The following is a 27,264-nucleotide window of genomic DNA, read 5'->3' as shown; positions in this document are numbered from 1 at the left end:
GCTTTAGGAAGCACTACGTCTTGCCTGCTTTTTTTTCCTCCCTGATTTTCTAAATCCAAACCCCGACTCTTCAACCCGCAACGCCGCCAATTTCCAGGGCGGAAATGACGTCTGTATTAACGCGCCGGAAGTGCATTTGCAGAGTACGACAAAGCGGGGAACGCCAGTGCGCCTGTTGCGGAGTAAGCTTTGGAGTGAGAAACTTCCAGGCTGTAGGACGCAGCTGTTGCCATGACGGCCCAGGGGGGTCTGGTGGCCAACCGAGGCCGGCGCTTCAAGTGGGCCATTGAGCTAAGCGGGCCTGGAGGAGGCAGCCGGTGAGGCACCTGGGCAAGCTGTACATCACTGTTCATCCCAGAACTGCACCAGAATAATGAGACCTGAGCCCTCAGGCATAACTTTGAAAAAGATGGGTGGCACACAGACGTCACCTGGGGAGGTAGCGGCTTTCCTGCCGTGAAGGTTTCTGTGCTCAAAGAATGCTTACATCAGTCCTCCTGATAAGTCAGGGGACTGAGGAACACGCGAGGGGGCTTGGTCTAATCTGAGTAGGTGCCTCTGAAGATCTTTATTCCTATGATTTGTAGATCAGGAAATGTGGGATAAGAAGTGTTGGAGTTTGCAGCTTTAATTTCTTGGTTTGGTTTTTTAGGGGTCGAAGTGACCGGGGCAGTGGCCAGGGAGACTCTCTCTACCCAGTCGGTTACTTGGACAAGCAAGTGCCTGATACGAGCGTGCAAGAGACAGACCGGATCCTGGTGGAGAAGGTACAGAGGTATAGATGTTACCGTAGTCCTTGGGCCAGTCCTGACTTATACACCCATCCTCTTCTCCCAGGTGGAATTAACGTAGATAGCTCTTATCCTGAATATTTGGAAACTAAACTGCTTGAGACTGGTATTTCGGTATTTTATATATCACCTACAAAAGTGCTTAACAATTTGAAAAATAAAAGATGTTTGGAACATAAGGTATAAGAAAGTAGGTTGAAAACTATCTTTTGGTGGCAACATCTTCCAGTTGAAGTGATCTTTTTCTATTCTAGTTCCCTTACACCACACATCCAACTGTCAGGATATTCTGTTGACTTTCCTTACTACTTTTTACTGTGTTCACCTCTCATCCCGATCCAAGCCACCATCCTTCATCTAGATTTCTGCAGTTGCCTAGCTAATTTTTGTATTTTTAGTTACAGACAGGGTATCACCATGTTTGCCAGGCTGGTCTTGAACTCCTGACCTCAGGTGATCCATCCGACTGGGCCTCCCAAAATGCTGGGGTTACAAGCATGAGCCACCATGCTTTGCCCAGGGCTATGTATATTTCTAATTTCTGCTGTCATTTTGTTACATTTTTTCTAGGAACTTACCGATTTCCTAAAATTTCAAATGTCTTGACATAAAGTTGTTCATAATAATGATCACTTCCATATATGCAAGATCTGTGATGTTCGTTTTTTCATTCCTGATGTTGAATATTTGTCTCCTTTTTGGTTTACCAGTATTGATTTTTTAAAAGTTATTTTCATTTATTTTTACAGGTCACTGTACCCATCACCAGTATTGATTTTATTAATCTTTTCAAAAATTCTTGGGTTTTTTTCTAGTTTCTTGAAATGGATGCTTAGTTTATTTTTAGACTGCCATTACTTTTTTTCTTTTCTTTTGAGACAGTCTTGCTGTTGTCGCCCAGGCTGGAATGCAATGGCATGACCTTGGCTCACTGCAACCTCTGATTCCCGGGTTCAAGCAATTCTCCTACCTCAGCCTCCCGAGTAGCTGGGATTACAGGCACCTGCCATCACGCCCGGCTAAATTTTTTTGTATTTTTAGTAGAGATGGGGTTTCACCACGTTGGCCAGTCTGGTCTGAAACTCCTGACATCAGGTGATCCACCCACCTCGGCCTCCCAAAGTGCTGGGATTACAGGCGTGAGGCACCACGCCCAGCCAGATTGCCATTACTTTTAATGGCAAAAACCGCAATTACTTTTGCAGCAACCTAATAGTATTTAAGGTTATAAATTTCTCAGAGCTGTAGCTGTGTCCCACAAGTTTTAAAATGTGGTACTTTTGCTATCAATTCTATTTTCTATTATAATTTCTTCATGTATCATTGTTAATTCCCAACATGAGATTTTCTAATTATAAAATTATTTCTAGTTTAATATTGTAGTCAAAGAATATGTTTTGTACAATTTGCATTCTTTGAGATTGACATTTTCTTCATAGCTCAGCGAATGGTCAGTTTTTGTAAATATCTTATGCTTGAAAAGAATGTGAACTCTGCAGTTGTTGACTGCAGCATTACATGTCAGTTGGGTTTTGTTAATGTCATTCAAATCTTCTATGTCTTGATTTACCTGCTAATTCTATTATTCTTTTCTGGAACTAAATTAGTTCAATGGTTCTATTAGTTATTGACTGTGGTGTGCTAATCTCCCATTATGTGGATTTATCTATTTCTTCAGTTGTAGATAGGACATTGATAGATGCAGAAGTACCAGGACAAAAGCAGGGAGATCTTTTTTCCAATATCAGGAGAAAAAATGACATCTGGAAAACCTATAGGGAAAGGTATAACGGATGATGATGGTACTTTTATCTGTAGTAGAAGAGAGCGCCCTCCTGTGGCAACATGGAGAAGGGAAGAGGTCGTAGAATTGAGGAGTCAGCTCAGTTAGAAGCAGAGAATTGGGAATTCTGTTCATGTGATTTAGCATCAGTGATATGGCAAATGTGGGACTAAGGGTGGTGATCAGAGGGTTAAAATTGTGTGTTTGTTTTAGCGCTGCTGGGACATCGCCTTGGGTCCCCTCAAACAGATTCCCATGAACCTCTTCATCATGTACATGGCAGGCAATACTATCTCCATCTTCCCTACTATGATGGTGTGTATGATGGCCTGGCGACCCATTCAGGCACTTATGGCCATTTCAGCCAGTAAGTATTCTTGAAACAATAACCCTTCCATAAGTTTGAAGAATTAAAGGCAGGCTGGGCGTGGTGGCTCACGCCTGTAGTCCCAGCACTTTGGGAGGCCAAGGCAGGTGGATCATCTGACGTCAGGAGTTCAAGACCAACCTGGCCAACATGATGAAACCTTGTCTGTACTAAAACTGCAAAAATTAGCTGGGCGTGGTGGCACACGCCTGTAATCCCAGCTGCTCGGGAGGCTGAGACAGGAGAATCACTTGAACCTGGGAGGTGGAGGGTGCAGTGAGCCGAGATCACACCACTGCACTCCAGCCTGGGCGACAGAACAAGACTCCATCTCAAGAGAAAGAAAGAATTAAAGGCAAATTCTTAGGGACAGTTTTTGGCTAATGGGTATGTAGGGGAGTGGGGTAATGGTGGTGGCATGGAGGGGAATATGGTGCTTGCCATGGTTTTCTCTTTGCTTTTAATGGTCCTATTTGCTGTCTTACTATGGGTCTGTCTGTATGAATTTAATATATGGTTGGCTTGATTCATATTGGGGGAAAGAGTTCTTTTGGTTTGACAACTTCCGTTACCCCAACAGCTTTCAAGATGTTAGAAAGTTCAAGCCAGAAGTTTCTTCAGGGTTTGGTCTATCTCATTGGGAACCTGATGGGTTTGGCATTGGCTGTTTACAAGTGCCAGTCCATGGGACTGTTACCTACACATGCATCGGATTGGTTGGCCTTCATTGAGCCCCCTGAGGTAAGGCAAAAGAACAGCTGAATTTTGGGTAGTTGTAGTAGACAGTGAATAGCTGACCTACTTGATGGTAGGGAATTAGAATTGGTATTAGAGTTTATTTCGTTTTTTTTTTTTTTTTTTTTTTTTTTTTTGGCGGGGGCGGGGGATGGAGTCTTGCTCTGTCACCCAGGCTGGAGTGCAGTGGCATGATCTCAGCAACCTCCACCTCCTGGGTTCAAGCAATTCTCCTGCCTCAGCCTTCCAAGTGGCTGGGATTACAGGCGCCCGCCACCACGCCCAGCTAATTTTTTTGTATCTTTTAGTAGAGATGGGGTTTCACCATGTTGGCCAGGCTGGTTTTGAACTCCTGACCTCAAGCGATCTGCCTGTCTCGGCCTCCCAAAGTGCTAGGATTATAGGCGTGAGCCACTGCGCCTGGCCTAGGGTTTCTTAAAAAATAAAAGCCATTAGGAGTTTTTAAGTTGTTATTTTTATTTTTTTATTTTTTTGAGAGGGAGTCTCACTGTGTTGCCCAGGCTGGAGTACAGTGGCGCCATCTTGGCTCACTGCAACCTCCGCCCCCTGGGTTCAAGCGATTCTCCTGCCTCAGCCTCCCTAGTAGCTGGAATTACAGGTGCCTGCCACTGCACATGGCTAATTTTTGTATTTTTAGTAGAGATAGGGTTTTACCATGTTGGCCAGGACTGGTGGTGTGCTCCTGACCTCAGGTGATCCACCCACCTCGGCTTCCCAAAGTGCTGGGATTACAGGTGTGAGCCACCACGCCTGTCCAAGTTGTATTTTTGAAACAAGGTCCTGCTCTGTCACCCAGGCTGGAGTGCAGTCGTGTGATCATGGCTCACTGCAGCCTTGACCTCCGGGCTCAAGCACTCAGCTTCTCAAGTAGCTGGGACTACAGGTTGCACCCCCGTGGCTCGCTAATTTTTGTATTTTTTGTAGAGACAGGGTGTCGCCATGTTGCCCAGGCTGGTCTTGAACTCCTGGGCTCAAGCGATCTGCCCGCCTTGGCCTTCCAAAGTGTTTAGCTAAGATTAGCTACTTCGCCTGGCCTAGAAGTTCTTTTTCAAGGATAGGCAAAATAGAGCTGTGGTTAAAGTATTAAGTAATTGATTGATTTTAACACTCATTTGCCTATTTATTCTTTCTTCTTTCAGAGAATGGAGTTCAGTGGTGGAGGACTGCTTTTGTGAACATGAGAAAGCAGCGCCTGGTCCCTATGTATTTGGGTCTTATTTACATCGTTCTTTAAGCCCAGTGGCTCCTCAGCATACTCTTGAACTAAACACTTATGTTAAAAAGAACCAAAAGACTCTTTTCTCCATGGTGGGGTGACAGGTCCTAGAAGGGCAATGTGCATATTACTACAAACACAAAGAAACTATACCACAACCCATGACTGAAAATAATGTAGAAAACTTTATTTATGTTTCCAGTACAGAGCAAAACAACAAATAAAATCGTAACTACGTAAACAAGAGAATAATTGCTGCTAAATCAAGAACTGTCGCAGCATCTCCTTTCAATAAATTAAATGGTTGAGAACAATGGGTAAAAAAAGTTGCACAAGTTCCCTTAAATCTATTTTCCTTAATATTTCACTTCTATTTAAAACAAGCTGGGACATAAAAATTCTGGAGACACTTGGGGAAGATGTGAGAAACTAATGCTGGATTCAGCTTATACATGATGAAAAGAAAAATAAACCAGACAAAAGGAGTACATAAATATGCATACAGTGTCACTGTTATTTTAATACCCACAATAAGGGATTTTTGTTAGCATGTTTGGGGGAATGAGGATTGGTGGGATCCTTGGGGCCACAGGAATCTGAGGCAACGGAAGATATATAGAGTGATCTTCCCCCTGCCGAGAGGAACCTGGCACCTGTCAAGCAGATGCTGTCAGTTCAAACTTGAGCTTTTAAGATAGCTATTCCAGGCAGAAGGTCAGCAGGAGGATGTGTATTTCTAATCTGCCCTGGTAAAGTCATAGGTAAGACTCAAAAGCGGGATCTTACTCAAAAGGCAGGTATTTCCTACCTTCTGTCTTGAAACAGGCCCTTCCCCTAAGGTGCATTCTCTCAAGTCTTCAGTATTGCTTTATTTGCAGTGATTTTTAAAAGAGATGAGAGACTTTGGAGACAACATAAGCAACACATTTAGACATGAAATGCTCTAGACAGAGATGAATATAAATCTGGCCTGATAACCAGTTTTCCATGTAACAGTGATTTTGTGTTTCAGGGGCTAAAGTAGTGGTTATATTAATAGCCACTAATTCCCTTATCCCTTTAAAAGATTTTTACAGTTCTCCAACCACAAACAGCACTTCTAAAACTAACTTTATTTTCTGCCCATAATTTGTTCTACATGGAAAAAAAAAATTACTTTGGCCAGGGGCGTGTGTTAAATGTGGCAGAATTCCTAGGCAGGCTGACCTTTACATTATGGGCCTTTAAGATACAGGATCCTGGTCAGGCACGGTGGCTCACGCCTGTAATCCCAGCACTTTGGGAGGCCAAGGCAGGCAGATCACCTGAGGTCGGGAGTTCGAGACCAGCCTGACCAACATGGAGAAACCCCATCTCTACTGAAATACAAAATTAGCCGGGTGTGGTAGCACATGCCTGTAATCCCAGCTACTCAGGAGGCTGAGGCAGGAGAATCGATTGAACCCGGGAGGCAGAGGTTATGGTGAGCCAAGATCGTGCCATTGCTCTCAGCTTGGGCAACAAGAGCAAAACTCCGTCTCGGGAGGGGAGGGAATAAAAAAAGGTACTGGATCCTGCAGGACATGACTCCCTACTGTTAAACTCAACTAAGCAATGGAGTGTTGCAGTGGGAGTTGTAAACAATGCTTCTACCATCTGTGGAAGGAACAGAAAAAACGACAAGATTCTATCTGCTTTGCCATCCTGAGTGGGCCTGGAGGTTGAAGAAAGGAGAAGCAAATCAAAATTACTCTTTTTTTTTTTTTTTTTTGAGACCGAGTCTTACTCTGTTGCCCAGGCTGGAGTGCAGTGGCGCAATCTCGGCCTACTGCAAGCTCTGCCTCCCGGGTTCATGCCGTTCTCCTGCCTCAGCCTCCCGGGTTCATGCCGTTCTCCTGCCTCAGCCTCCCGAGTAGTTGGGACTACAGGTGCCCGCCACCATGTCCAGCTAATTTTTTTGTATTTTTAGTAGAGACGGGGTTTCACCGTGTTAGCCAGGATGGTCTTGATCTCCTGACCTCATGATCCACCCACCTCGGCCTCCCAAAGTTGCTGGGATTACAGGCGTGAACCACCGCGCCCGGCCCAAAATTACTCAATTTCTTAAGCTATATTGAAGGGTTTTCTCTGTCCTTACAGGTCAAATAATTTCTGACACCTAGATCAGCTTGCTTCATGTCCTATTGAGTAATCAAAGAACAGTGGCACTATTTTTTTTTTTTTTTTTTGAGACGGAGTCTGGCTCTGTCGCCCAGGCTGGAGTGCGGTGGCCGGATCTCAGCTCACTGCAAGCTCCGCCTCCCAGGTTTATGCCATTCTCCTGCCTCCGCCTCCCAAGTAGCTGGGACTACAGGCGCCCGCCTCATCGCCCGGCTAGTTTTTTGTATTCTTTAGTAGAGACGGGGTTTCACCGTATTAGCCAGGGTGGTCTCGATCTCCTGACCTTGTGATCCGCCCATCTCGGCCTCCCAAAGTGCTAGGATTACAGGCTTGAGCCACCGCGCCCGGCCACTATTTGTGACTAATAAATTGAAATTCAAAAACAGCCATGAATACAGGCAATAAAAGTTTCTCTAAATACCTATTCTGTAAAAGAAATGAAGATTTCACATACTTGAAATTACTGCTCAGCCAACCACATAAGTAGTTTCCCTATGCTTGTAAGCCACATGTTGTTTGATCAGTAAATTAGTAAATAAAAACCTAAGCTTACACAAGTATTTCCTTGGCACACTGAACTTTCTTTTTTCTTTTTCAGACATATCACTCTGTTACCCAGGCTGCTGTGCAGTGGTGCAATCCTGGCTCACTGCAACCTCCGCCTCCTGGGTTCAAACGATTCTCCTGCCTTAGCCTTCTGTGTTGCTGGGATCACAGGCATGCACCACCATGCCCGGCTGATTTTTGTATTTTTCATAGAGACAGGTTTTCACCATATTGGCCAGGCTGCTCTCGAACTCCTGACCTCAAGTGATTCACCTGCCTCAGCCTCCCAAAGTGCTGGGATTACAGGTGTGAGCCATGGCACCTGGCCTGAAGTTTCTGAAAACAAATAGAAGGCTTGGCTTGGTTCATCTTAGTTCAGAGCCAAGTTTATGTAGTCAGAATGAAAAATAAAATTGAAAGAAAAAGGGGAAAATGCTTATACTTGGCATTAAGTTGAATGCCTCAAGTCTTAACTACAGCTTTGTAGATGAGGCAAAAGATTTCTTAGTGGTAAAATTTCTTCAACAGATCAATGCCAATCTGTATGCCATTTTAGCACAGTAGGTAAGGAGAGCAGCCGCTCAGTAACGTTGGCACCAAGGAAAGAGTATGGCTCTAGAACTTCCAATTCCATTGCTAGATGTGCCCTTTAAAAGATGGCCCAGTGCTTTCAGGGAAGGATGTTTAGCCAGTTTTCCTAGTACCTGTTCCTTAAGATTTTTTGACCTGTGCTTAATAAGAGGACATAAAAAAAGGCGCGGGGGTGGATGCAGTGGGGAGAAGAACCTACTGGTTAATGTGCACCATGACCTGCATTTCTTAGGTAACAGCTTGTATGTTTTGTCCACGTTGCATAGAGAACCACAGACTATTTCAGTAAATGTTAATAGCTTCCTTTTGGAGTTCTCTTTGGCCATTTGAAAAGAACCCGAAAGAAATAATTTTTACCTTACCAAAAACAATTTCCATGGTAACACTGCCTGTGTTACAATGACAGAATGGGTTTTGAGTTAAGAGAAATAAACAGTTGAAGTATACACTGACACAGTATGGATACTTAAATCTGGTATTTTGGGGGAATGTTTTTGACGAAGGAGAGGCTACAGCCATGTTTCAAGTTGGTATCCTAATATAAAGTTAGAGCAGTGGGTATACTAAAGAAATATAGCTAAAAAATGTTTGCATCTTGGCTTGCTGAGGATAATAGGTCCAAATATACTTGACCATCAATTTTTTTTTTTTTTTTTTTTTTTTTTTTTTTTTTTGAGACGGAGTCTCGCTCTGTCTCCCGGGCTGGAGTGCAGTGGCCGGATCTCAGCTCACTGCAAGCTCCGCCTCCCGGGTTTACGCCATTCTCCTGCCTCAGCCTCCCGAGTAGCTGGGACTACAGGCGCCCGCCATCTCGCCCGGCTAATTTTTTGTATTTTTTAGTAGAGACGGGGTTTCACCGTGTTAGCCAGGATGGTCTCGATCTCCTGACCTCGTGATCCGCCCGTCTCGGCCTCCCAAAGTGCTGGGATTACAGGCTTGAGCCACCGCGCCCGGCCGACCATCAATTCTTTAGTAAGGTGAGGCTGTCTCTAGTTGTTAGCCCCACGGTGTCATCACTGGACCACGACTTCTGAGATTCATCTTTAATGCTGAGTATTTACTTGACTTGCTTTTTTTCTTCAGTTGAATTTCTGGTATCCCTTTTACCAATTCATTTATTGGCTCAGCTTGTTAATTCTAATTTGCCTTTGATTGCTCAGACGTGGCTCGTAAGACTTGAACATTGTTCTGAGTTGAGGGAATATTTGCTTTTTCTGTAAGGACTGCAGATCAGATGGGAGCTCTTTTACACAGGTACTTGAGGCTCAGCTCATCAAGAGTTCAGTATGATGTGCACAGAACACAGGCTTTTAGTTGAGTGGGAGTGGTAGTAATGAGCTGGCACTTCCATGGAGGATGTAGGCCTTTTAAGAAAACAGGCCAAGCACAGTCATTCAGAGTAGGTTATGAATAAATGGTGATCACTTCACTGCCACCACCCCGGACAAGTAGGACTCGCTCTAGTCCCTCGGTAAGCACCTCTAGGAACTCCATGTCTTCAAAACTTGTCAAGGAGACAGGCAAAAGAAGAGCACAAACTTACAATCTGGCATCATCATAATCTGAGGTTATCTGATCATACAGCTACAAAATTAGCTGCTTAATTATTATATATTCAGAAAAGTCTGAACTTTGGATTGAATTTAACCCTGTGCAGAAGTAACCAGGGATCCAGTCCTTTTGCATATATAATACAAGACTCCCATTTGTGTTAACTTTAAAAATGAGAAAACCTACAAGTGTTATTCTAAGTAAGATAAAAATGATGAAAGAAGAAGAAAAGCCACAATAGGGCAGCTAACAAGGTTCCTACAGAGAACCCAAGTACTTTTCTAAGTGAAGCTGCTCAAGTCAGATTTTTCTGCCAGTTCAATTTGTCTTTTTCTTTGACCGTCTCCTCTGTGCTGTAGGCAGTCACGATCTCCTACTGACTTCCCCGGGTTGACGTCAGCCTCCCGAAGGGGCTAAGGGCCGCACTGCCTAGTTACTGTTAGAGACGTTTCAACTGTAGACCAGATGGCTCGATCTCCTCCTGTGACACCGTCCGGCCTCCATCTCATGAGCCAGGTCTTTTTTTTTCTTTCTTTTGAGACAGATTCCTCATGTTGCCAGGCTGAGGCAGCTTGGCTCACTGCAACCTTCGCCTCCTGGTTCAAGTGATTCTCCTGCCTCAGCCTCCCAAGTGGCTGGGATTACAGGCACCCGCTACCACACCCAGCTAACTTTTGTGTTTTTAGTAGAGACGGGGTTTCACCATGTTAGCCAGCTTGGTCTCAAACTCCTGACCTCAGGTGATCCACCCGCCTCAGCCTCCCAAAGTGCTGGGATTACAGGCGTGAGCCACCACACCTGGCCTAAACCTCTTTTTCTTAATGGTACTGGTGGGAATAAACTAATTTATGTGTCAGTGCTGAAGGGTTTCCCTTATCCCCGGAGTCCTGGGATGAAGGTATGAGGAAGAATACCTATCTCTTTTCCCTCAGTTAAAGGAGGTTCTATCTCAGCTTCTCCCCTAACTCTATCCAAAAGAAAAAGGCTTTGCAAAGCAGGTAGAACCTAAAAAGGAGAAAGGATGTGGGTACGCTGTCTATAGGATTGTGAGGAAGGGTTTTATACACTGAATATTTGATGTCATGTTGCAAATACACCACCTGAAATGTCTTTTAGAACTGAATTATATTTGCCCCAACTCCCTTAAAAGAGATTCGTCTCATAACTTTGTAAAAATCCTTGCCTAAGACTTTTAAGTCTTCCTTCCTTAAAGAGGGAAAGTGGGGCAGAGACAATGACTTTTATCGTTACCTAGTTATCTCAGAAAGAGGTTAAGGAGATCTTCCCTACTGGAAGCCCCACTCTTGGAAAGGATACAATTTTCATCACCCTCAGGGTTTCGGGGTGGCCCTGGCATATTCAATAAAACCAGCTTTGCTTCATGGGACTTGTTAACTATAACCTCATTGAGTTTCACTGCTGTATGCATCCGCCTCACATTGGACTGGTCCCTGAGTGGGAAGAAATAAAGGTTGTTAAGGGAAAAAGAAAACTAACTACATAGTCAACGTTAAAAACTTGAGATCCAGAGCTTTTTCACTTGACTATGGGTCATCTGATAAAATGATTTCTTTTTTCTTTTTTTGAGAGGGAGTTTAGCTCATGTCACCCAGGCTGGAGTGCAGTGGCGCAATCTCGGCTCACTGCAACCTCCGCCTCCCAGGTTCAAGGAATTTTCCTGCCTCAGCCTCCCGAGTAACTGGGATGACAGGCGCCCATCACCATGCCCGGCTAATTTTTTTTGTATTTTTAGTAGAGACAGGGTTTCACCATGTTGGACAGGCTGGTCTCGAACTCCTGACCTCAGGTAATCCACCTGCCTCTGCCTCCCAAAGTGCTAGCATTGCAGGCCTGAGCCACTGCGCCCGGCCTAACATGATTTCTTTATGATATTAATGTCTGGGTTTTCTCATTCTCTGTTTGCTTATTTTATAGTAAGAACACAGTATGGAGATGAACTATGGATAGAAGGGATGGTTAGCTTGTGTACCGTATTCATTGGGAGCCAGTATGAATAGGCAAACAATGAGGTGGTTAGATTCAGAGTTAAATGAACAGACTCCATCCTGTGTGTCCAGGCAGTCACATTTGTGCCACTGGTTATTTTATGATAAACTTGGGAGTGGGAAAACTTACGGACGCATGTTAAGCAGGTCCTGGAATCCTTCCATTGACTTGGCTTTTTGTCCCCGGGATGCCATGTACTTGTCTTTTGTCCAAGTCATGTGCACCTTCTCCTGATAGGTTTCTGTCTCTTCATCCTCATCAGAGCCAATGCTGGTCAATCGTAGCATTGAGTTTCGGTCTTTCACCAACTGTGCCTGAGGAAGAAGGTCCACCACAAGTTATTCTACCAAATTTTCTCTCATGCTTCATCTTTGGTTATTTTGAAGTAATAATGGGTTACAGTGGAATAACTGACAGTGAGAAGGAAAGAATTTGTCATCTTGTGAAAACAATATAGTATCATCCCTTTTTTTTTTAATTTTTATTTTTTGGGGGGTTTGAGATGGAGTCTTGCTCTGTCACCCAGGCTGGAGTGCAGTGGTGTGATCTTGGCTCACTGCAACCTCCGCCTTCCGGGTTTAAGCAATTCTCTGCCTCAGCTTCTTGAATAGCTGGGATTACAGGCACGTGCCACCATGCCCGGCTAATTTTTGTACTTTAGTAGAGACGGTTTCACCATCTTGGCCAGGCTGGCTGTGAACTCCTGCCCTCTTGATCCACCCCCCTCAGCCTCCCAAAGTGCTGGGATTACAGGCGTGAGTCACCGCGCCCAGCCCAGTATCATCCCTTTCAGTGACAGACTTCAGATAGCCCGGATTGGATTGACGCAGTAAGGTCTCACCTCTCTGTCCCGCTCTGTTTTGGAGAGCCGCATGTGCCGGAGCATCTGGGACCTCTGCTCCATCATTAAAGTGCGCTCGTAAGTATATGCTGATATATCACTGTCATGCTGCCACAGACATCACACAAAGGGGGCCAAAAGCACAAAGGAGAAAGAAGGATGAACCATACATTTTTATTTCCAGTCACTAAATTAAACCAGGGAAAGCATCACAATATTAACCTACGTTTCACCCCTATTTTGTTTAGTCATTGAGCTACATAAATGTTTTTGTGATTGTAGATAAAATCCAGAGGCCCTGAGAGTCTTTTCCATAATCTAACCAAGACATGTGTTGCCTTGAAACACAAAATACAAACTCTAGTCTCTTTTTAATACTGTTAGGTTTTTTTTTTTTAAAGCCATGTGTGATTTTAAGCTGACTATATGAATTAACATTTCATAGAACTATATTAAGCAGATGAGAATCTGGCAGAAATATAAGGGCTGTGTGATAAACAAGAAAGCAAAACCAAAAAGTAACATCAAACATGTATCACATATACATTCTACTTAGGGCCACAAATTAGGGTTTTCTTGTTTTTGTTTTTGGCACTAGGGAATTAATCCATATTTAGAGCTGAAAAATTTCCCAAACCAGAAAAGATTCAAGGACGACAGGGAGAGGAATGGGGGAATGAACCTCTTGTATCTCAAACTCAGCTTTCTCACCATCTCCACCACTTCTACCTCCGCCTCAATGCGCAAGTGATACAGGAAGGTGGCTAGGTCCTTCTTCATTTGGATGCTGTTGTCTTCTAATTGGGCTACTGTGAAGATCCGTATGCTGCACTTTCGCCACACCTGAGAGAGTGACATACACATGTGGAAAATTAGAGCAAGGAGGCAAAAAAAGTTATTTCCTAAGACATAAGACATTGTGGTCTAGAAGAATCTTGCTGTATGTAGTATGAGGCTATTTGTTCCTAGCTTCCTACTTGCCATGTTATTGTATTAGGGCAAAAGATTGACTAAACACCACATTTAATACAGTTTTAAGGAGTCCTTAATTTCATAACAAGAAAACACTGGCAAAAGAAAAGATGGCTCACGATATGTTAAGAGGGTGCTTTATTCAGCTAGTACATCAATGACAACATGCAGACTATATATTTACTATTTTAAATTTCATTTAATTAGTTTTACCACGGAATGAGCGCATATATGTGTGCAATACACACACATACAAATACCTTAAGTTTCCAGTACTTTTTGTAAAAAGATGTGTTCAACTTGTTGTTTTCCCCAAGGGCTCATATGGAACTTTATTAATTGGCTGAATTTCACTTGGAGATAAGTAGGTATCAAATACAAAGACAATTATTTCTCTTAAGGTTGAAAGTGGGATCATAGAAAAGCCTAGAATAACTTCCAACTCTTCGGATTCTAAACCCCAACACTATACAATCAGAGAAAGAATCTGTCTGGCGAACCAGGACAGAAGGGAGAAAGACTTGCAAAGAAAAGTTGTCTCAAATACCTTGTGCTGTTTCAGCAGGAATGGTAGTAGCATGAGCATCCCCCCATCATGCACAATCCACCACACATCAATGTTGCCCTCAGAAAATTGCTCCACATTGCTGGGAAAGAAGGAGATGTTTTTAGCCACCAGCAGTGCGAGATGGGCAGCAGTTGTCACTCGAACTGTGCCTAGGGAGAAAAAAGAATAAGCAGAGAAGAATCCTTAGGCTTGCCTTGCTTCCTAGCATGTCAGGAAAGCAAGGAAATGCTCCCTTCACACTTCTTTGAGCAAGGGGTCCTATTTACTTAGATTATATCTCATTACGTAACAAAAATCATTGTGAAAAATCTGAATAGCTCACAGAATTAGACTGAGAACCACAGTTTATGTTACAGGGTATATCCTGATTACTACATTTCTAAGGGGGGATATGTGAATTTGGGAGATGATGATGCTGAAGAACAATTCTTCCAATTTCTGTGAGAACATCAATATGGAAAATCACAAATGAAAACATGGCAATTTTGGAGATAATTCCTAGCACAAGACTTGAGAGAAATAAATAATTCATGAACATGATGTGAAGCTGAAGGGGACAGGTAGAATCTGGTATTACTACCAGACTACTAGTAGTTTTTCAGGTTGCCTTGTAAGACTATGCTTCAGCAATGGCATAGTCTCTATTTTAGGAGGCTAGGGGTGACAGAGATTTAACTATATCCCCTCAACTCAGGCCCTTAGGTTGGTATGAGAAATGGTTAGTACCAATAAAAGTCTTCCAAGCGCGGGCATCCTCGCTTTGACGCCAGCCATTAGGCCAGCCCATCACCACTGTGTTGTGCTTCATGCCCCCAAGGCCACATGACTGGATAAGGTGGGAAATGCCCTCTCTCAGCTTGGCGGCCACCACCAGCTGGCAGAATCCTTTTACCTTCTCTGCCTCCATTAGGTGCTTTATGGTCTGAAAGAGACACAGGACCGCAACACTGAAGTGGTTCACTCTGGACCTTTTAACCTATTATTCCTTCTCCATATTACATCCCCTACCTTTTTCCAAAGTCTTCATAAATCTGTATCGTCTACAGAAAAGTCCAAAAAGTTAAAATTATCCGAAAGGCATTTCATGATCCTTTATCTTTTTCACTTTCTAAGTGCTTACTACCTATTTTTGCCTCTGTAGCTGGTTGTCTACATGTAGTTTCTCTGCTTTTTCCTCTGTTCTGCTTTTGTTCCTTTGCACTATACCAAAAAACTGGGAACAGGGATCTCTACAACGTGAATATTCAACATTCTTTCTCAGTTGACCAGGGTGATTCACTAGTGTGAACAAGATCTCCTTCCTGCCTCAGCCCCAGTCATGCCCTGACTCATCTTACCAGAAACTCAATATGATGATTCAGTTTCACTTTAGAATTTTCTCAGCTATGTTTTCTTTTTTGCTTCTCCCATTCCCATATGCTTTTTGACATTTTAATGGTGATTATTCATGACACTTGTATTTGCATTACTCTTCCTTTAGTCAAACCAATTTGGAGATATCATCGCATTTACTCTTACTCCACCCTCTCGGTGGTAAGAGGAAGGGAATAATGGTATGGAAAATGGAATGACTTTTGCAAAGGCACAGATTAAATCAGTGATGTGGCTGACAACTAGGCTCTCCTGATTTTCAATCCTGGGTACCTTTTATTAATTTTTACCATCATTCTGGAGTAATGTTTCTTCAGCATTTCTAGTGTTTAGGATTTCAAAGTATTCCAAAATGAAATCCAGTAAGACTTTTGAAATGCCATTGAACACACTGAACACAATGGCATTTCAAAAACAACAGGATTAGTTCTATCATATATAACAAATATTAGAGTGAAAACAACTTCCTTGTTAAAGTGGAACTCTAATGTTCAGTACAGCTAACCAGAAGTGGCAAAGGAATCTTGCTCATGATACCACATAGATTAAAGAGGAAGAAAATTTGGTCATTACTCGTTGTCACAAGATTGAGAGGAATGCTCTCCATAGTTCAAGGGATCAATTTATTTACATGACTTTTCTCAGTGCTTAATGTTTAGAGTATATTTGAAAATAATGTTTAGACTTAATCATCTTATAATTTAGTAATGCTTTAAATGGGAAGAAGGAATAAAAAACTATTTTCTGGCTCATCTTATTATTTGGGAGACAGTGTCTGTTCAAAGGTCAGCACTAAGTGAGAAACCTCCTAGATCACTCAGGAACAAGATTCGAGTAGAATTTTGAGGTCTTACTACTTAACATCACAAAGCTGTAAGCTGAGTTCCAATACATCAAAAGTCTGACTCTTACCTGCTCAGCAGCTAAAGCTTCACCGTAGTTCTCTAGGAAGTTCCCCACGATGACAGAGCCCACAATAGTGAGACCTTTTCCTGCTTTGAGCTGTGAGGCAAAGGTGAGGAGGCGAGGATGCTTGACATGTAAGTCTTCATCTAGTTTCAGTAATACAAGCAACTGAGGCCTGTGAAGAAGTTGGTGGGGGTTGGAGGGGAGGAGAAAACATTTTGGGTTTGGGGAACAGAATGACAGACTCCACCCTGTAATTCAGGAGATCTGTATGAAACAGGTAATTTGACAGAAGGAAGAAATCACAGGAAATGACAGGATGAGGGTATTAGTTTGAATGCTCCCAGTATTATCTCAAGTTGATCAGTCTTCAAGGAAGAATAATAAATTGTGAAGAATAATAAATTGTAGAAATCTTGCTCATAAGTGACATGAAGAAAAGGGGATAAAAAAATTAAGGATTTAGAATAGTTCAAAACAGGTCCATTATACCAATTCCTTGAGCCACATGGTTTCCTTATCCTGTAATCAACAAAGCACATATTTTTGTGTGTTAACTATGTGCCAAATACTGCTAGTGTTGATTTCTTTACCTCCAGTTTTTAGTGTGTGGAGGTCCTTCCTCCAACCGAAGCAAAGCAAACCGTGCTGCACTGAGGGACAGCCCACGGATACCATCACCCCATTCTTTCTCCGCTCTGTGAGAAAAAGAAAAGAGCAGAGACAAATTTAAACTATAGTAAGTATACTTTCAAAAACTAAAGTTTTTTTCTGAATCTAAAAATCACACATGTGCAAGGTAGAAGATTAAAGCTCAGATTAATGATTTACATAATGTTCTTTACTAATATAATGAACCCGATGTAGGCAGATCAACAGCACCAACAGACTGCACTGCACAAACAGTTCGGAATAAAGCCTGAAGGGGTCACTCATTCAGTCCTTCTACCTAATCGTTCAAAACAATAATGTAAAAGAGCAATTTAGATTAGAAAATTATAACAGACCTGGAGTTTAAGTTACTTTGAAAATAATGCAGAGAAAGTAAAGTTCAATGTGATCTTCTGAATAAGAATGTTACTTCATCCTCATTTTTGAAAGTTGTAAGTCTTAGTAGTTATAAAGTTGTTCAGAACTAATTTCTTTTTCATTTCAGAGACAATCCCTTGACTGAAGAGATAAGCAAAAATATTTATATTTGTGTTATACTTTGTTTAGTACTAATCATTATTATTTGGATATGTCCTTTGTTATTTTCCATTGATCCATTCATACTTTCTCAATGGATTTCCCTTGTGATGAAAAGCTTGCATCAGTAAGACGGCTGGAGAATTAGGGGTACAAAATATAGTTATGAAAATGAAGTTACCTGGGTCCTTAATGTATTTTCACTGAAATGGCTCTAACCAAACTAGCTAGTCCTGCTACTTTTAGCAGTGATCAAGGTTAAATCCACACTCACCCTTGGTACTCAATGTACTTGTAGATCATACCAGCTATCACCATGGCTACGATGGCGTAATACCAGGAAGAAATGAACATCAGAGCCAGACAGATACTCATTCCCATGAAAGAAAGGGCCCTAGAAAATTAAAAACAAATACAAAAAAGTATCTTTTAAAGTAGCTGAAAAAGAAGCTTATGTTAGAGGTGCTTCTCAAACGATCTGCAGTGAGGGATTATTTTTTAAAAACTTTGAAACTATTATAAATATAACTTTTATAAAATGCAATGAAAATGAGTTATTCGAAAAATCAGCACATGCCTGGATGCTGTAGCAATGTCACGCTGCCACAAAAGTTTCTAAATGCTTATTCTCAATTCTACAGTTGTCTTATCATGAAACAGTCAGTAGATGTGCACTAAACTCCAAACTGTCCTTTGCAACAGACCAACTGCTGTTATGTTTCCAACTGCTAGAAAACCATGTAAATAACAGAACACGATCAGTCACCTGCAGTTATGAGGACAATTAATACTTACTTGGCAAAGCCAGGATGGGACACGCAGCCAGAAATGTTAATAACTCTAGGATCTTTCGAAAAATTTCATATAAACATTTCTAAAAAGTTTATAAACATTTATTAGCATAACTGCAGAACTCACTGAGAAAAATTATTTTTGGGCTAGGCGTGGTGGCTCACAGCTGTAATCCCAACACTTTGGGAGGCTAAGGCAGGCGGATCATGAGGTCAGGAGATCGAGACCATCCTGGCTAACATGGTGAAACTCTGTCTCTACTAAAAATACAAAAACTTAGCTGGGTGAAGTGGCGGGCGCCTGTAGTCCCAGCTACTCAGGAGGCTGAGGCAAGAGAATGGCATGAGCCCAGGAGGCGGAGCTTGCAGTGAGCCGAGATCACACCACTGCACTCCAGCCTGGGCAACAGAGCGAAACTCTGTCTCAAAAAAAAAAAAAAAAAGAAAAATTATTTTTGGACTGTACATAAGAGAAACCTGGCAGACGGTAATGAATTAATTGCTTGTTTTGACCACACAAATTAGGTAGACGACTATATTTACTTAAGTTTTTCTGTGTACAGAATGAACAACTTAGCTCTGTGATGAATTTTTACGAATGAATAGGAGTGTTAATCTGGAGAAAACTAGGATGTAATGAAAATACAGGGTAAAGAGAAAGAGAAAAATAGAAGCAAGATAGCAACAAAAAAAGTTTATATAGAACTTTTTTTTTTTTTTTTTTTGAGGTGGAGTTTCCCTCTTGTTGCCCAGGCTGCAGTGCAATGGCACACTCCCGGCTCACTGCAACCTCTGCCTCCCGAGTCCAAATGATTCTCCTACCTCAGCCTCTCGAGTAGCTGGGATTACAGGCATACGCCACCATGCCCAGCTAACCTTTGTATTTTTAATAGAGATGGGGTTTCTCCATGTTGGTCAGGCTGGTCTCAACCTCCTGACCTCAGGTGATCCGCCCGCCCTGGCCTCCCAAAGTGCTGGGATTACAGGCATGAGGCAATGCTCCCGGCCTCATGAAGAACTTTTAACTAACGTTAAAGCTAGAAAGAGGATCAGAGGCATCAAAAATTAGTTGAAGATTTTAATTTTTGCCCAATAAAGGTTACATCACTGTCCACCATTGGTAAGTGAAGACAGAAAGAGAACAAGGAGAAAGTTAGCAAAGAAGAATGTAGCAGTGGTTACATATGGGACATAATTAATGAGCTCTTAGCTATGAGAGGACGGATATGGGATGGTAGCCAAAAATCTTTCATGACAACCCCTTCAGGACTGGGGAGACTTAACTACAACAGCAGCAGCAGCAACAGTTCATTGAGAGCTGAGCTTTACTATATACCAGGCACTACGACAAGCACTTTAGATTTATTAGTCCCATTTTACAAATGAGTAAAATTAAATTTTACACGGTTATGTGCTTTGCTGAAGGTTACAAAGCTAGGAAATAGTAGAGCTGAGATTGGAACTTAGAACCTCTGACTCCGTAGCCCTAAGAGACAAACAGGAAAATAAATATGCAAGAGAAGGTTGTTTTAACCTGAAAATTACACAAGGCTGGAAATATCTATTTTGTGCTTTTGCTCTACTCTTATTGGGTGTTATAAATTATTATAAAGTGATATAGGAAAATAGGATAGGAGGGTGAGGATTCGGATAAGAATTGAAAGTTGAAACAGTATGAAATGGCTGACCAAGAAAAAAATTTCATCGAGAACCCAGAGTCTCCTAGTTTTCTACTTCAAAGATGGGTTCTCTCCAAACGTGAGTAAAAAGACTAAAAGAAGCAGACTTACCAATGGTAGTAGCGGAATCGGGGTCTCCAGTTGGGCGTTCGAAGTAATGTTTGCAAGGCACATGCCAAGTTTACAAAGAGGTAACACATGAGAAAAAACCTGAAGAATGAAAAGAGTAAGAGGAATGATTCTTATTGTAAGATGATTCTTTGAAGGTTAAGTAACTGGAGACCTTTGCTGTACTGAAGCCTGTTTCTAGACAACTAACCCTGATTAAGTGGGAGGCAGAGAAACCTCAACCTCTCCCCACAAAGCTGCTCATCCTTCTCTGTTCTCTCAGTCAATGACTTTGCCACTCTTTACCCAGTTGTTCTTAGGATAATCCAGGTTTCCTCTTCCTTATCCTTGTTCCAAATTCACTTACCAAGCCCTATGGATTCTATTTAAAAATCTCTAAGCTGCTTCTCTTCCTTTTCATCTCGACTACTAATCACCTTAGTTTAGGCTCTCATTTCTTCTTTCCAATTAGCATTCCCTAATTAGCATTAGAGGAACAAGTCTAGCCTCCTTCGAATCCATCTTTTATACCAGACTGATCATCCTAAAGCATTATCATTTTGTTCTCAAAGATTACCCACTACTTCCAGGTAAAAGTTCCAGACCCTTTGTGATCCGGATCTACCTACTTCTCTATTCTGCTATTCCTTCAACATGCACCCTCCACTCTAGCCAAGCCAAACTACTTCCAGTTCTCTGGATGTGCTACCTTATGTCATTCCTCAATTCCTTTATACGCATTCTCTGCCTGAAATGTTCTTCACCCCTTCTTTTCTTAGCAAATAACCAGTTATTCTTCAAGATACAAGTATCACTTCCTCCAGAAAATCTTTCTTGAGTTTCTGTCTGTTTACATGCCCTGCCCTGGTGTTCCTATGGCAGTGTTCACCCTTACCATGGCACTCGTCACGCTTGGTTTCCTTATCCATTATCAGTTCCATAAGATTGTGTCTTATCTATCTTTGTATTCCCAGAATACCATATTACACAGTGCCAGGTAAGTAGTAAGTCATCAATATATCACAGGTGAATAAATAAAAAAACTAACAGTGGTGGTAAAAGCTACAACCAACTGATAATGAATTAGAAATGAAGCCAAAGAACTTCTGAATTTAAATAGGTAGGAAAAAACCTAGTAACTTACAAAAGTTAGCCTTACTTGAGAGTTCCCAGGAATGACTTTTATTTAAAGTGAAGTTACGTCTGTATTTAGCCCACTCTGTTATCACTACTGTTACATGACTGAGGGAAACAAACATGCATTATTTATCATGTAAGCAAGAATAACTGAAGAAAATCACTGGCTCTTACATGGAAAGAATTGGGGCCACAAGATCCAGGGAGGCAATAAGTATTCCGAGCTCTGCAATGGCAGCAGTTAGAAGTAAAGCCCAGGTAGGTTCCCCATTGGCTTTGCTGTGGCCAAAAACCTGTACACAGAAAGGAAATACCAGGCATAGGAGTATTGAGTCATTGCTCTCTGATTTCTCTAGCCTACAGTTTCAGACATCTGGAAGATCAATAGTGTTACAACTGTGATATCTTTTAAACACCTTTACAGCACTCACATGTAAACTCATGCTTGGGATTTAGAGGGTCTTGTACTACAATACAAACCCATGTCTCCACATTTATGGTCTAGTAATTTCTAAGCCCATGAAGACCACACTGTTTCTCATTAAAGCTGGGAAAAAAAGAAGAGGGCATAAAAAAAGGTCACTCACCCTCAGAAATGGTATGATGTTATCCTTGGCAATAGCTTGTAGCAGCCTCGGTGCACCTGTGAGGCTCTGCAGTCCAGCCCCACACGTTGAAAAGAAGGAGCCAATAACAATCACCCATGGGGATGGCCAAGATAAGGTGCCCACCACCAAATTACCTTTCACAGCATCACCGAACCTGGGAAAGAAATAGGAGTAGGGAAATTTAATCTGGAAATAACTTTAGACTGAAAGACTAGAGAGACATTCACCCATTCTTTTTTCCTTTTTGCTTTTTTTTTTTTTTTTTTTTTGGAGACAGAATCTCACCCTGTCACCTAGGCTAGAGTGCAGTGGTGTGATCTTGGCTCACTCCAAACTCCACCCACCCAAGTTCAAGCGATTCTCCTGCCTTGGCTTCGCAAGCATCTGGGATTACAGGTGTGCGCCAACACACCTGGCTAATTTTTGTATTTTTAGTAGAGACGAGGTTTCACCATGTGGCCCAGGCTGGTCTTGAACTCTTGGCCTCAAGTGATTCACCTGCCTCAGCCTCCCAAAGTGCTGGGATTACAGGAGTGAGCCACTGAGTCTGGCCCACTCAATTTTTTTTTTCTATTTATAAATTTTAGAGAATCAAAAGTAAGACAAATAATATTACAAAATATAAAGATAGCCAGATTTGATCAAAAGGCACTATTGACCTATATTAGCAAAAAAATACGTATGGGGCTAGAAAATAAGCTAAGCTTCAGTTTTAACTTTCCCCTTCAGGGTATCAAAATATCTGCTTTTTAGAAAAATTGAGGCCAGGTGCAGTGGCTCAAGCCTGTAATCCCAGCACTTTGGGAGGCTGAGACGGGCGGATTACAAGGTCAGGAGATCGAGACCATCCTGGCTAACACGGTGAAATCCCATCTCTACTAAAAAAACACAAAAAACTAGCCGGGTGAGGTGGCGGGCGCCTGTAGTCCCAGCTACTCGGGAGGCTGAGACCAGGAGAATGGCGTAAACCTGGGAGGCGGAGCTTGCAGTGAGCTGAGATCCGGCCACTGCACTCCAGCCTGGGCGACAGAGCGAGACTCCGTCTCAAAAAAAAAAGAAAGAAAGAAAGAAAGAAAAATTGAGATCTCACTGCACCTATAATTCTGTATTCTTGAAACATAAGCATTTTTCTATGTCATAAAAAGCTATGAATAAACATTTTTAGTGATTTGAATAATATTGCATCACAATTTGTTATCCATTCTTCAGTGTTGATTTTCTATTGTATAAAATATTATAATTAGGCCGGGCGCGGTGGCTCAAGCCTGTAATCCCAGCACTTTGGGAGGCCGAGACGGGCGGATCACGAGGTCAGGAGATCGAGACCATCCTGGCTAACACAGTGAAACCCCGTCTCTACTAAAAATACAAAAACTAGCCGGGCGAGGTGGCGGGCGCCTGTAGTCCCAGCTACTCGGGAGGCTGAGGCGGGAGAATGGCGTAAACCCGGGAGGCGGAGCTTGCAGTGAGCTGAGATCCGGCCACTGCACTCCAGTCCGGGGACAGAGCGAGACTCTGCCTCAAAAAAAAAAAAAAAAAAAAAAAAAAATTATAATTAACATCTTTATGCACATATCTACATTCACAGTTCAGGTTTTTTTCCTTATGGCAGGTTTTTTGTTTTTTTTGTTTTTGTTTTTGTTTTGAGACAGATCTCACTCTGTTGCCAAGGCTGGAGTACAGTGACACTATCGCGGCTCACTGCAGCCGTGACCTCTCTGGCTCAGGTGATGCTCCTGCCTCATCCTCCCAAGTGGCTGGGACCACAGGTGTGCGCTACAATGTCTGGCTCATCTTTTATAAAATTTTTTGTAGAGACAGGATCTCGCCTTGTTGCCCAGGCTTGTCATGAACTCCTGGGCTTGTGTGATCTTCCCCTCTTGGCCTCCCAGTGTGCTGGAATTACAGGCATGAGCCATTGTACCCAGCTAAGTTATGGCAGATTCTTAAGGGGAAATAACTAACCAAAGGGATCAATATCTTAAAACATTTCAAAATCACTACTAAACTGCTGTCCAGAAAGGTTGTACTAAATTTTACTCCCACTGGAAATACAAGAAGATTCAACTCTTATAGCACATGCACACTTCACACCAGTCTTGTGTATTAAAAAAATATTAAGGTCACTGCTAATTTGATGGGTGAAACATGGCAATAGTTTAATTACTTGCTTTTAACAATTTTTATTAAGTATCACACACAAAAATAATGTGCAAGGCTGGGCGTGGCGGCTCACAGCTGTAATCCCAGCACTTTGGGAGGCCGAGGCAGGTGGATCACGAGGTCAGCAGATCAAGACCATCCTGGCTAACATGGTGAAACCCTGTCTCTACTAAAAATACAAAAAATTAGCCAGGCATGGTGGCGGGCGCCTGTAGTCCCAGCTACTCGGGAGGCTGAGGCAGGAGAATGGCGTGAACCCGGGAGGCGGAGGTTGCAGTAAGCTGAGATCGTGCCACTGCACTCCAGCCTGGGTGACAGAGCGAGACTCTGTCTAGGGAAAAAAAAAATTGTGCAAAAAACAACAAATGCATATCTGAAGATTTCTTTTTTCTTTTTTTTTTTTTTGAGACGGAGTCTTGCTCTGTCCCTCTGGCTGGAGTGCAGTGGCGCGATCTTGGCTCACTGCAAGCTCCGCCTCCCAGGTTCACGCCATTCTCCTGCCTCAGCCTCCCGAGTAGCTGGGACTACAGGCGCCCGCCACCGCGCCTGGCTAATTTTTTGTCTTTTTAGTAGAGACGGGGTTTCACCGTGGTCTCAATCTCCTGACCTTGTGATCCGCCCGCCTCAGCCTCCCAAAATGCTGGGATTACAGGCGTGAGCCACCACGCCCGGCCATATCTGAAGATTTCTATAAAGCAAACATCCATGCTGTAGGTGTTGACCTACTACCATGCAGGTCAAGAAACAGAACATTGCCAGTACCCAAAATTCTCTTATGCCCATTCCCCTCATTAGCCCTTTCTTCCTCTCCACTATGTTTTTTTTTTTTTTTTTGAGACAGGGTCTTGCTTTGTCACCCAGGCTGGACTGTAGTGCTGTGATCATGACTGACTGTAGCCTCAACCTCCTGGGTTCAAGTGATCTTTCTGCCTCAGCCTCCCCAGTAGCTAGCACTACAGGCATACACCACCATGCCCAGCTAATTTTTTACTTTCTGCAGTGACAAGGTATAGTATATTCTATGTTGCCTAGGCTGGTCTGGAACTCCTGACCTCAAACAATCTTCTAGCCTCAGCCTCCCAAAGTGCTGGAATTACAGGTATGAGCCACCACACCCAGCCCTCTGACTTTGAATACTATGTAGTTTTACCATTTTAAAACTTTATATAAATGATACACAGTATATACTTTTGTGTTTGGTTTCTTGGCATTGCTTGTGAATTTTTTTGGGGGGGTGTATATTGCTATGACTTACTTTGCTGTATGGCTTCCTATTACATGAATATACAATTTAATCATTCTGCTAGCGATGGACATTTGGATTATTTCCAGGTTTGGGCTATTAAGAATACTTATGAAGGGAAAATGAAGCAGGCAAAAAAACAAAATAAAATAAAATAAAAAAGAATAACACTACTGTGAAAATTCTCGTGAATTATTCTTGATGCACATGTGCAAGCATTTCTGTTAGATACACCTGGAAGTGGAAATGCTGAGTCATAGGTAAGCACATGTTCAACTTTAGGAGATAATAACCAATAATTTTCCAAAATGATACTCTAATTTACAGTCTCAATAATAATTTTTACATTATGGTGTAACTTACCAAAGCTCCATGAATTTCCTACTACAATGGTATAGTAATATATTATACTATATACATATATATATACACCCCCCCCATACACACATATATACCATGTTACATGCATATATATATTGTGCTCTTTAGTTTTGTCAACAATATTTATATTGCATCTATTAGGCTTCGCATCCTCAAAGAGCTCAACGTGTAGGGGACAGTGATATGAAAACAAGTAGCTGCAATATAGCATCATAAATGCCATAATAGAGTATATTCTATACTATATAGAATACATAGGATGGTGGCTGAACACAAGAAGGAGTGTTGGCCGGGCGCGGTGGCTCAAGCCTGTAATCCCAGCACTTTGGGAGGCTGAGATGGGTGGATCACAAGGTCAGGAGATCGAGACCATCCTGGCTAACACGGTGAAACCCCGTCTCTACTAAAAAATACAAAAAAACTAGCAGGGCGAGGTGGCGGGCGCCTGTAGTCCCAGCTACTTGGGAGGCTGAGGCAGGAGAATGGCGTAAACCCGGGAGGCGGAGCTTGCAGTGAGCCGAGATCCGCCCACTGCACTCCAGCTTGGGCGACAGAGCCAGACTCCGTCTCAAAAAAAAGAGAAAAAAAAAGAAAAAAAAGAAGGAGTGTTGACCTCTGTTTGGGTGAGTATGGGAAAGCTTTACAGGAGAGAAGACCCTTAGCCTAGTCTCTAAGAGGATGAACAGGTGGGAGTAACCTATTCTAAGCAAAGGAAACAACACAGACAAATGTGTTTGTAAGTGGAGACATAATAAGATACATTAAACTCCAAGTTAGGGAGCTTATGAGGGAATAGCAGGAGATAAGCGTAAAAAGAGGCAGAGAGGGCCAGATCACAGTGACGGATTTTCACAGGCTTTGGCAGGCTCTGAAGCAGGGAGGTTTATAGGTTCAAATTTTGTGTTTTAGAAAAGCCACTCTGGTGGCAGTGTGGAAGAAGGATTAGAGGCTAGAACTAAAAGGGAGATTATTACAATAACATAGGCAAAAATCCTGAAGGCCTGTGCAAAGTGATTGATGTGGATAAAGAACAGGGGATACATCTGTATAGTGTGGGAAATTTTTAAAAAATAATAGGGGAAAGGGCTGGGTGTGGTGGCTCATGCCTATAAGCTTAGCACTATGGGAGGCTAAGGTGGGAGGACTGCTTGAGGCCAGGAGCTTCAGACCATCCTGAACAACATAGTAAGGCCCCATCTTTACAAAAAAAAAAAAAAAAAAAAAAAAAAAACTACTAGCTGGTGTGGTGGTATGCACCTGTGGTCCCAGTTAGTTGGGAAGCTGAGGTGGGAGGATTACTTGAGCCCAGGAGGTTGAGGCTGGCAGCCATCATTGCACCACTGCACTGTAGCCTGGGCAACAGAGCAAGACCTTATCTCTAAATAAATAAGTAGAAAAGAAAAGAAAAGAAAAGAACAGAATATGAAGAAAGTAAGTTTCAGGCTTTTATTTACAATGCCAAACACAATTAAGATACTTATCTCTCATAAAGGAGATGCTAGAGACACTTGAAATTTTTTTTACTTGCCCTTCTTGACTTTTGGTCTCGTTTCTGAACAGT

At 42.4% G+C, this 27,264-nt stretch overlaps 2 protein-coding genes across 11 annotated transcripts in view; one reads left to right on the top strand and one right to left on the bottom strand.

The window, feature by feature from the left end:
* Window positions 1-120: 120 nt before the first annotated feature.
* Window positions 121-5,409, top strand: EMC4 (ER membrane protein complex subunit 4). 5 transcript variants are annotated; one of them, XM_010386315.2, is made up of 5 exons: window positions 121-317; window positions 653-767; window positions 2,788-2,941; window positions 3,522-3,682; window positions 4,837-5,229. In XM_010386315.2, the coding sequence occupies exons 1-5, from the start codon at window positions 232-234 to the stop codon at window positions 4,870-4,872; spliced, it is 552 nt and encodes a 183-aa protein (XP_010384617.1). In that variant the 5' UTR covers window positions 121-231; the 3' UTR covers window positions 4,873-5,229. The 5 variants fall into 5 exon arrangements, with proteins under 5 accessions (XP_010384617.1, XP_030786585.1, XP_010384618.1 ...); XM_030930725.1 differs by having other exon boundaries at window positions 125-317; window positions 653-775; XM_030930727.1 differs by having other exon boundaries at window positions 146-182; window positions 653-775.
* Window positions 5,410-9,150: 3,741 nt separating this feature from the next.
* The window catches only part of SLC12A6 (solute carrier family 12 member 6), a 108,743-nt gene continuing 90,629 nt past the window's right edge, over window positions 9,151-27,264 (bottom strand). For 3 of the 6 annotated variants that reach the window (XM_010386312.2, XM_030930089.1, XM_030930091.1), the window contains 13 exons: window positions 21,896-22,070; window positions 21,483-21,601; window positions 20,175-20,273; window positions 17,868-17,987; window positions 16,999-17,103; window positions 16,412-16,580; window positions 14,855-15,050; window positions 14,108-14,277; window positions 13,300-13,431; window positions 12,589-12,696; window positions 11,877-12,061; window positions 11,058-11,191; window positions 9,458-9,685 (listed from right to left, as the gene is read on the bottom strand). In XM_010386312.2, coding sequence (XP_010384614.1) covers window positions 9,594-9,685; window positions 11,058-11,191; window positions 11,877-12,061; window positions 12,589-12,696; window positions 13,300-13,431; window positions 14,108-14,277; window positions 14,855-15,050; window positions 16,412-16,580; window positions 16,999-17,103; window positions 17,868-17,987; window positions 20,175-20,273; window positions 21,483-21,601; window positions 21,896-22,070 — 1,804 coding nt within the window. In that variant the 3' untranslated portion in view covers window positions 9,458-9,593. Of the gene's footprint in view, window positions 9,694-11,057; window positions 11,192-11,876; window positions 12,062-12,588; window positions 12,697-13,299; window positions 13,432-14,107; window positions 14,278-14,854; window positions 15,051-16,411; window positions 16,581-16,998; window positions 17,104-17,867; window positions 17,988-20,174; window positions 20,274-21,482; window positions 21,602-21,895; window positions 22,071-27,264 lie in introns of all 6 variants that reach the window. The other 3 variants (XM_010386311.2, XM_010386313.2, XM_030930090.1) reach the window with 3 other exon arrangements.

Source organism: Rhinopithecus roxellana, chromosome 5 (assembly GCF_007565055.1).
Source record: "Rhinopithecus roxellana isolate Shanxi Qingling chromosome 5, ASM756505v1, whole genome shotgun sequence".
Classification (NCBI taxonomy): Eukaryota; Metazoa; Chordata; class Mammalia; order Primates; family Cercopithecidae; genus Rhinopithecus; species Rhinopithecus roxellana.
This window is presented reverse-complemented; position numbering and strand designations above follow the sequence as displayed.

Coding starts and splice junctions, on each gene's coding strand:
- EMC4 (XM_010386315.2), top strand. CDS start 232: ATGACGGCCCAGGGGGGTCTGGTGGCCAACCGAGGCCGGCGCTTCAAG. Junction 318..652: donor GGGCCTGGAGGAGGCAGCCG/GTGAGGCACCTG, acceptor TTGGTTTTTTAG/GGGTCGAAGTGACCGGGGCA. Junction 2,942..3,521: donor ACTTATGGCCATTTCAGCCA/GTAAGTATTCTT, acceptor TTACCCCAACAG/CTTTCAAGATGTTAGAAAGT.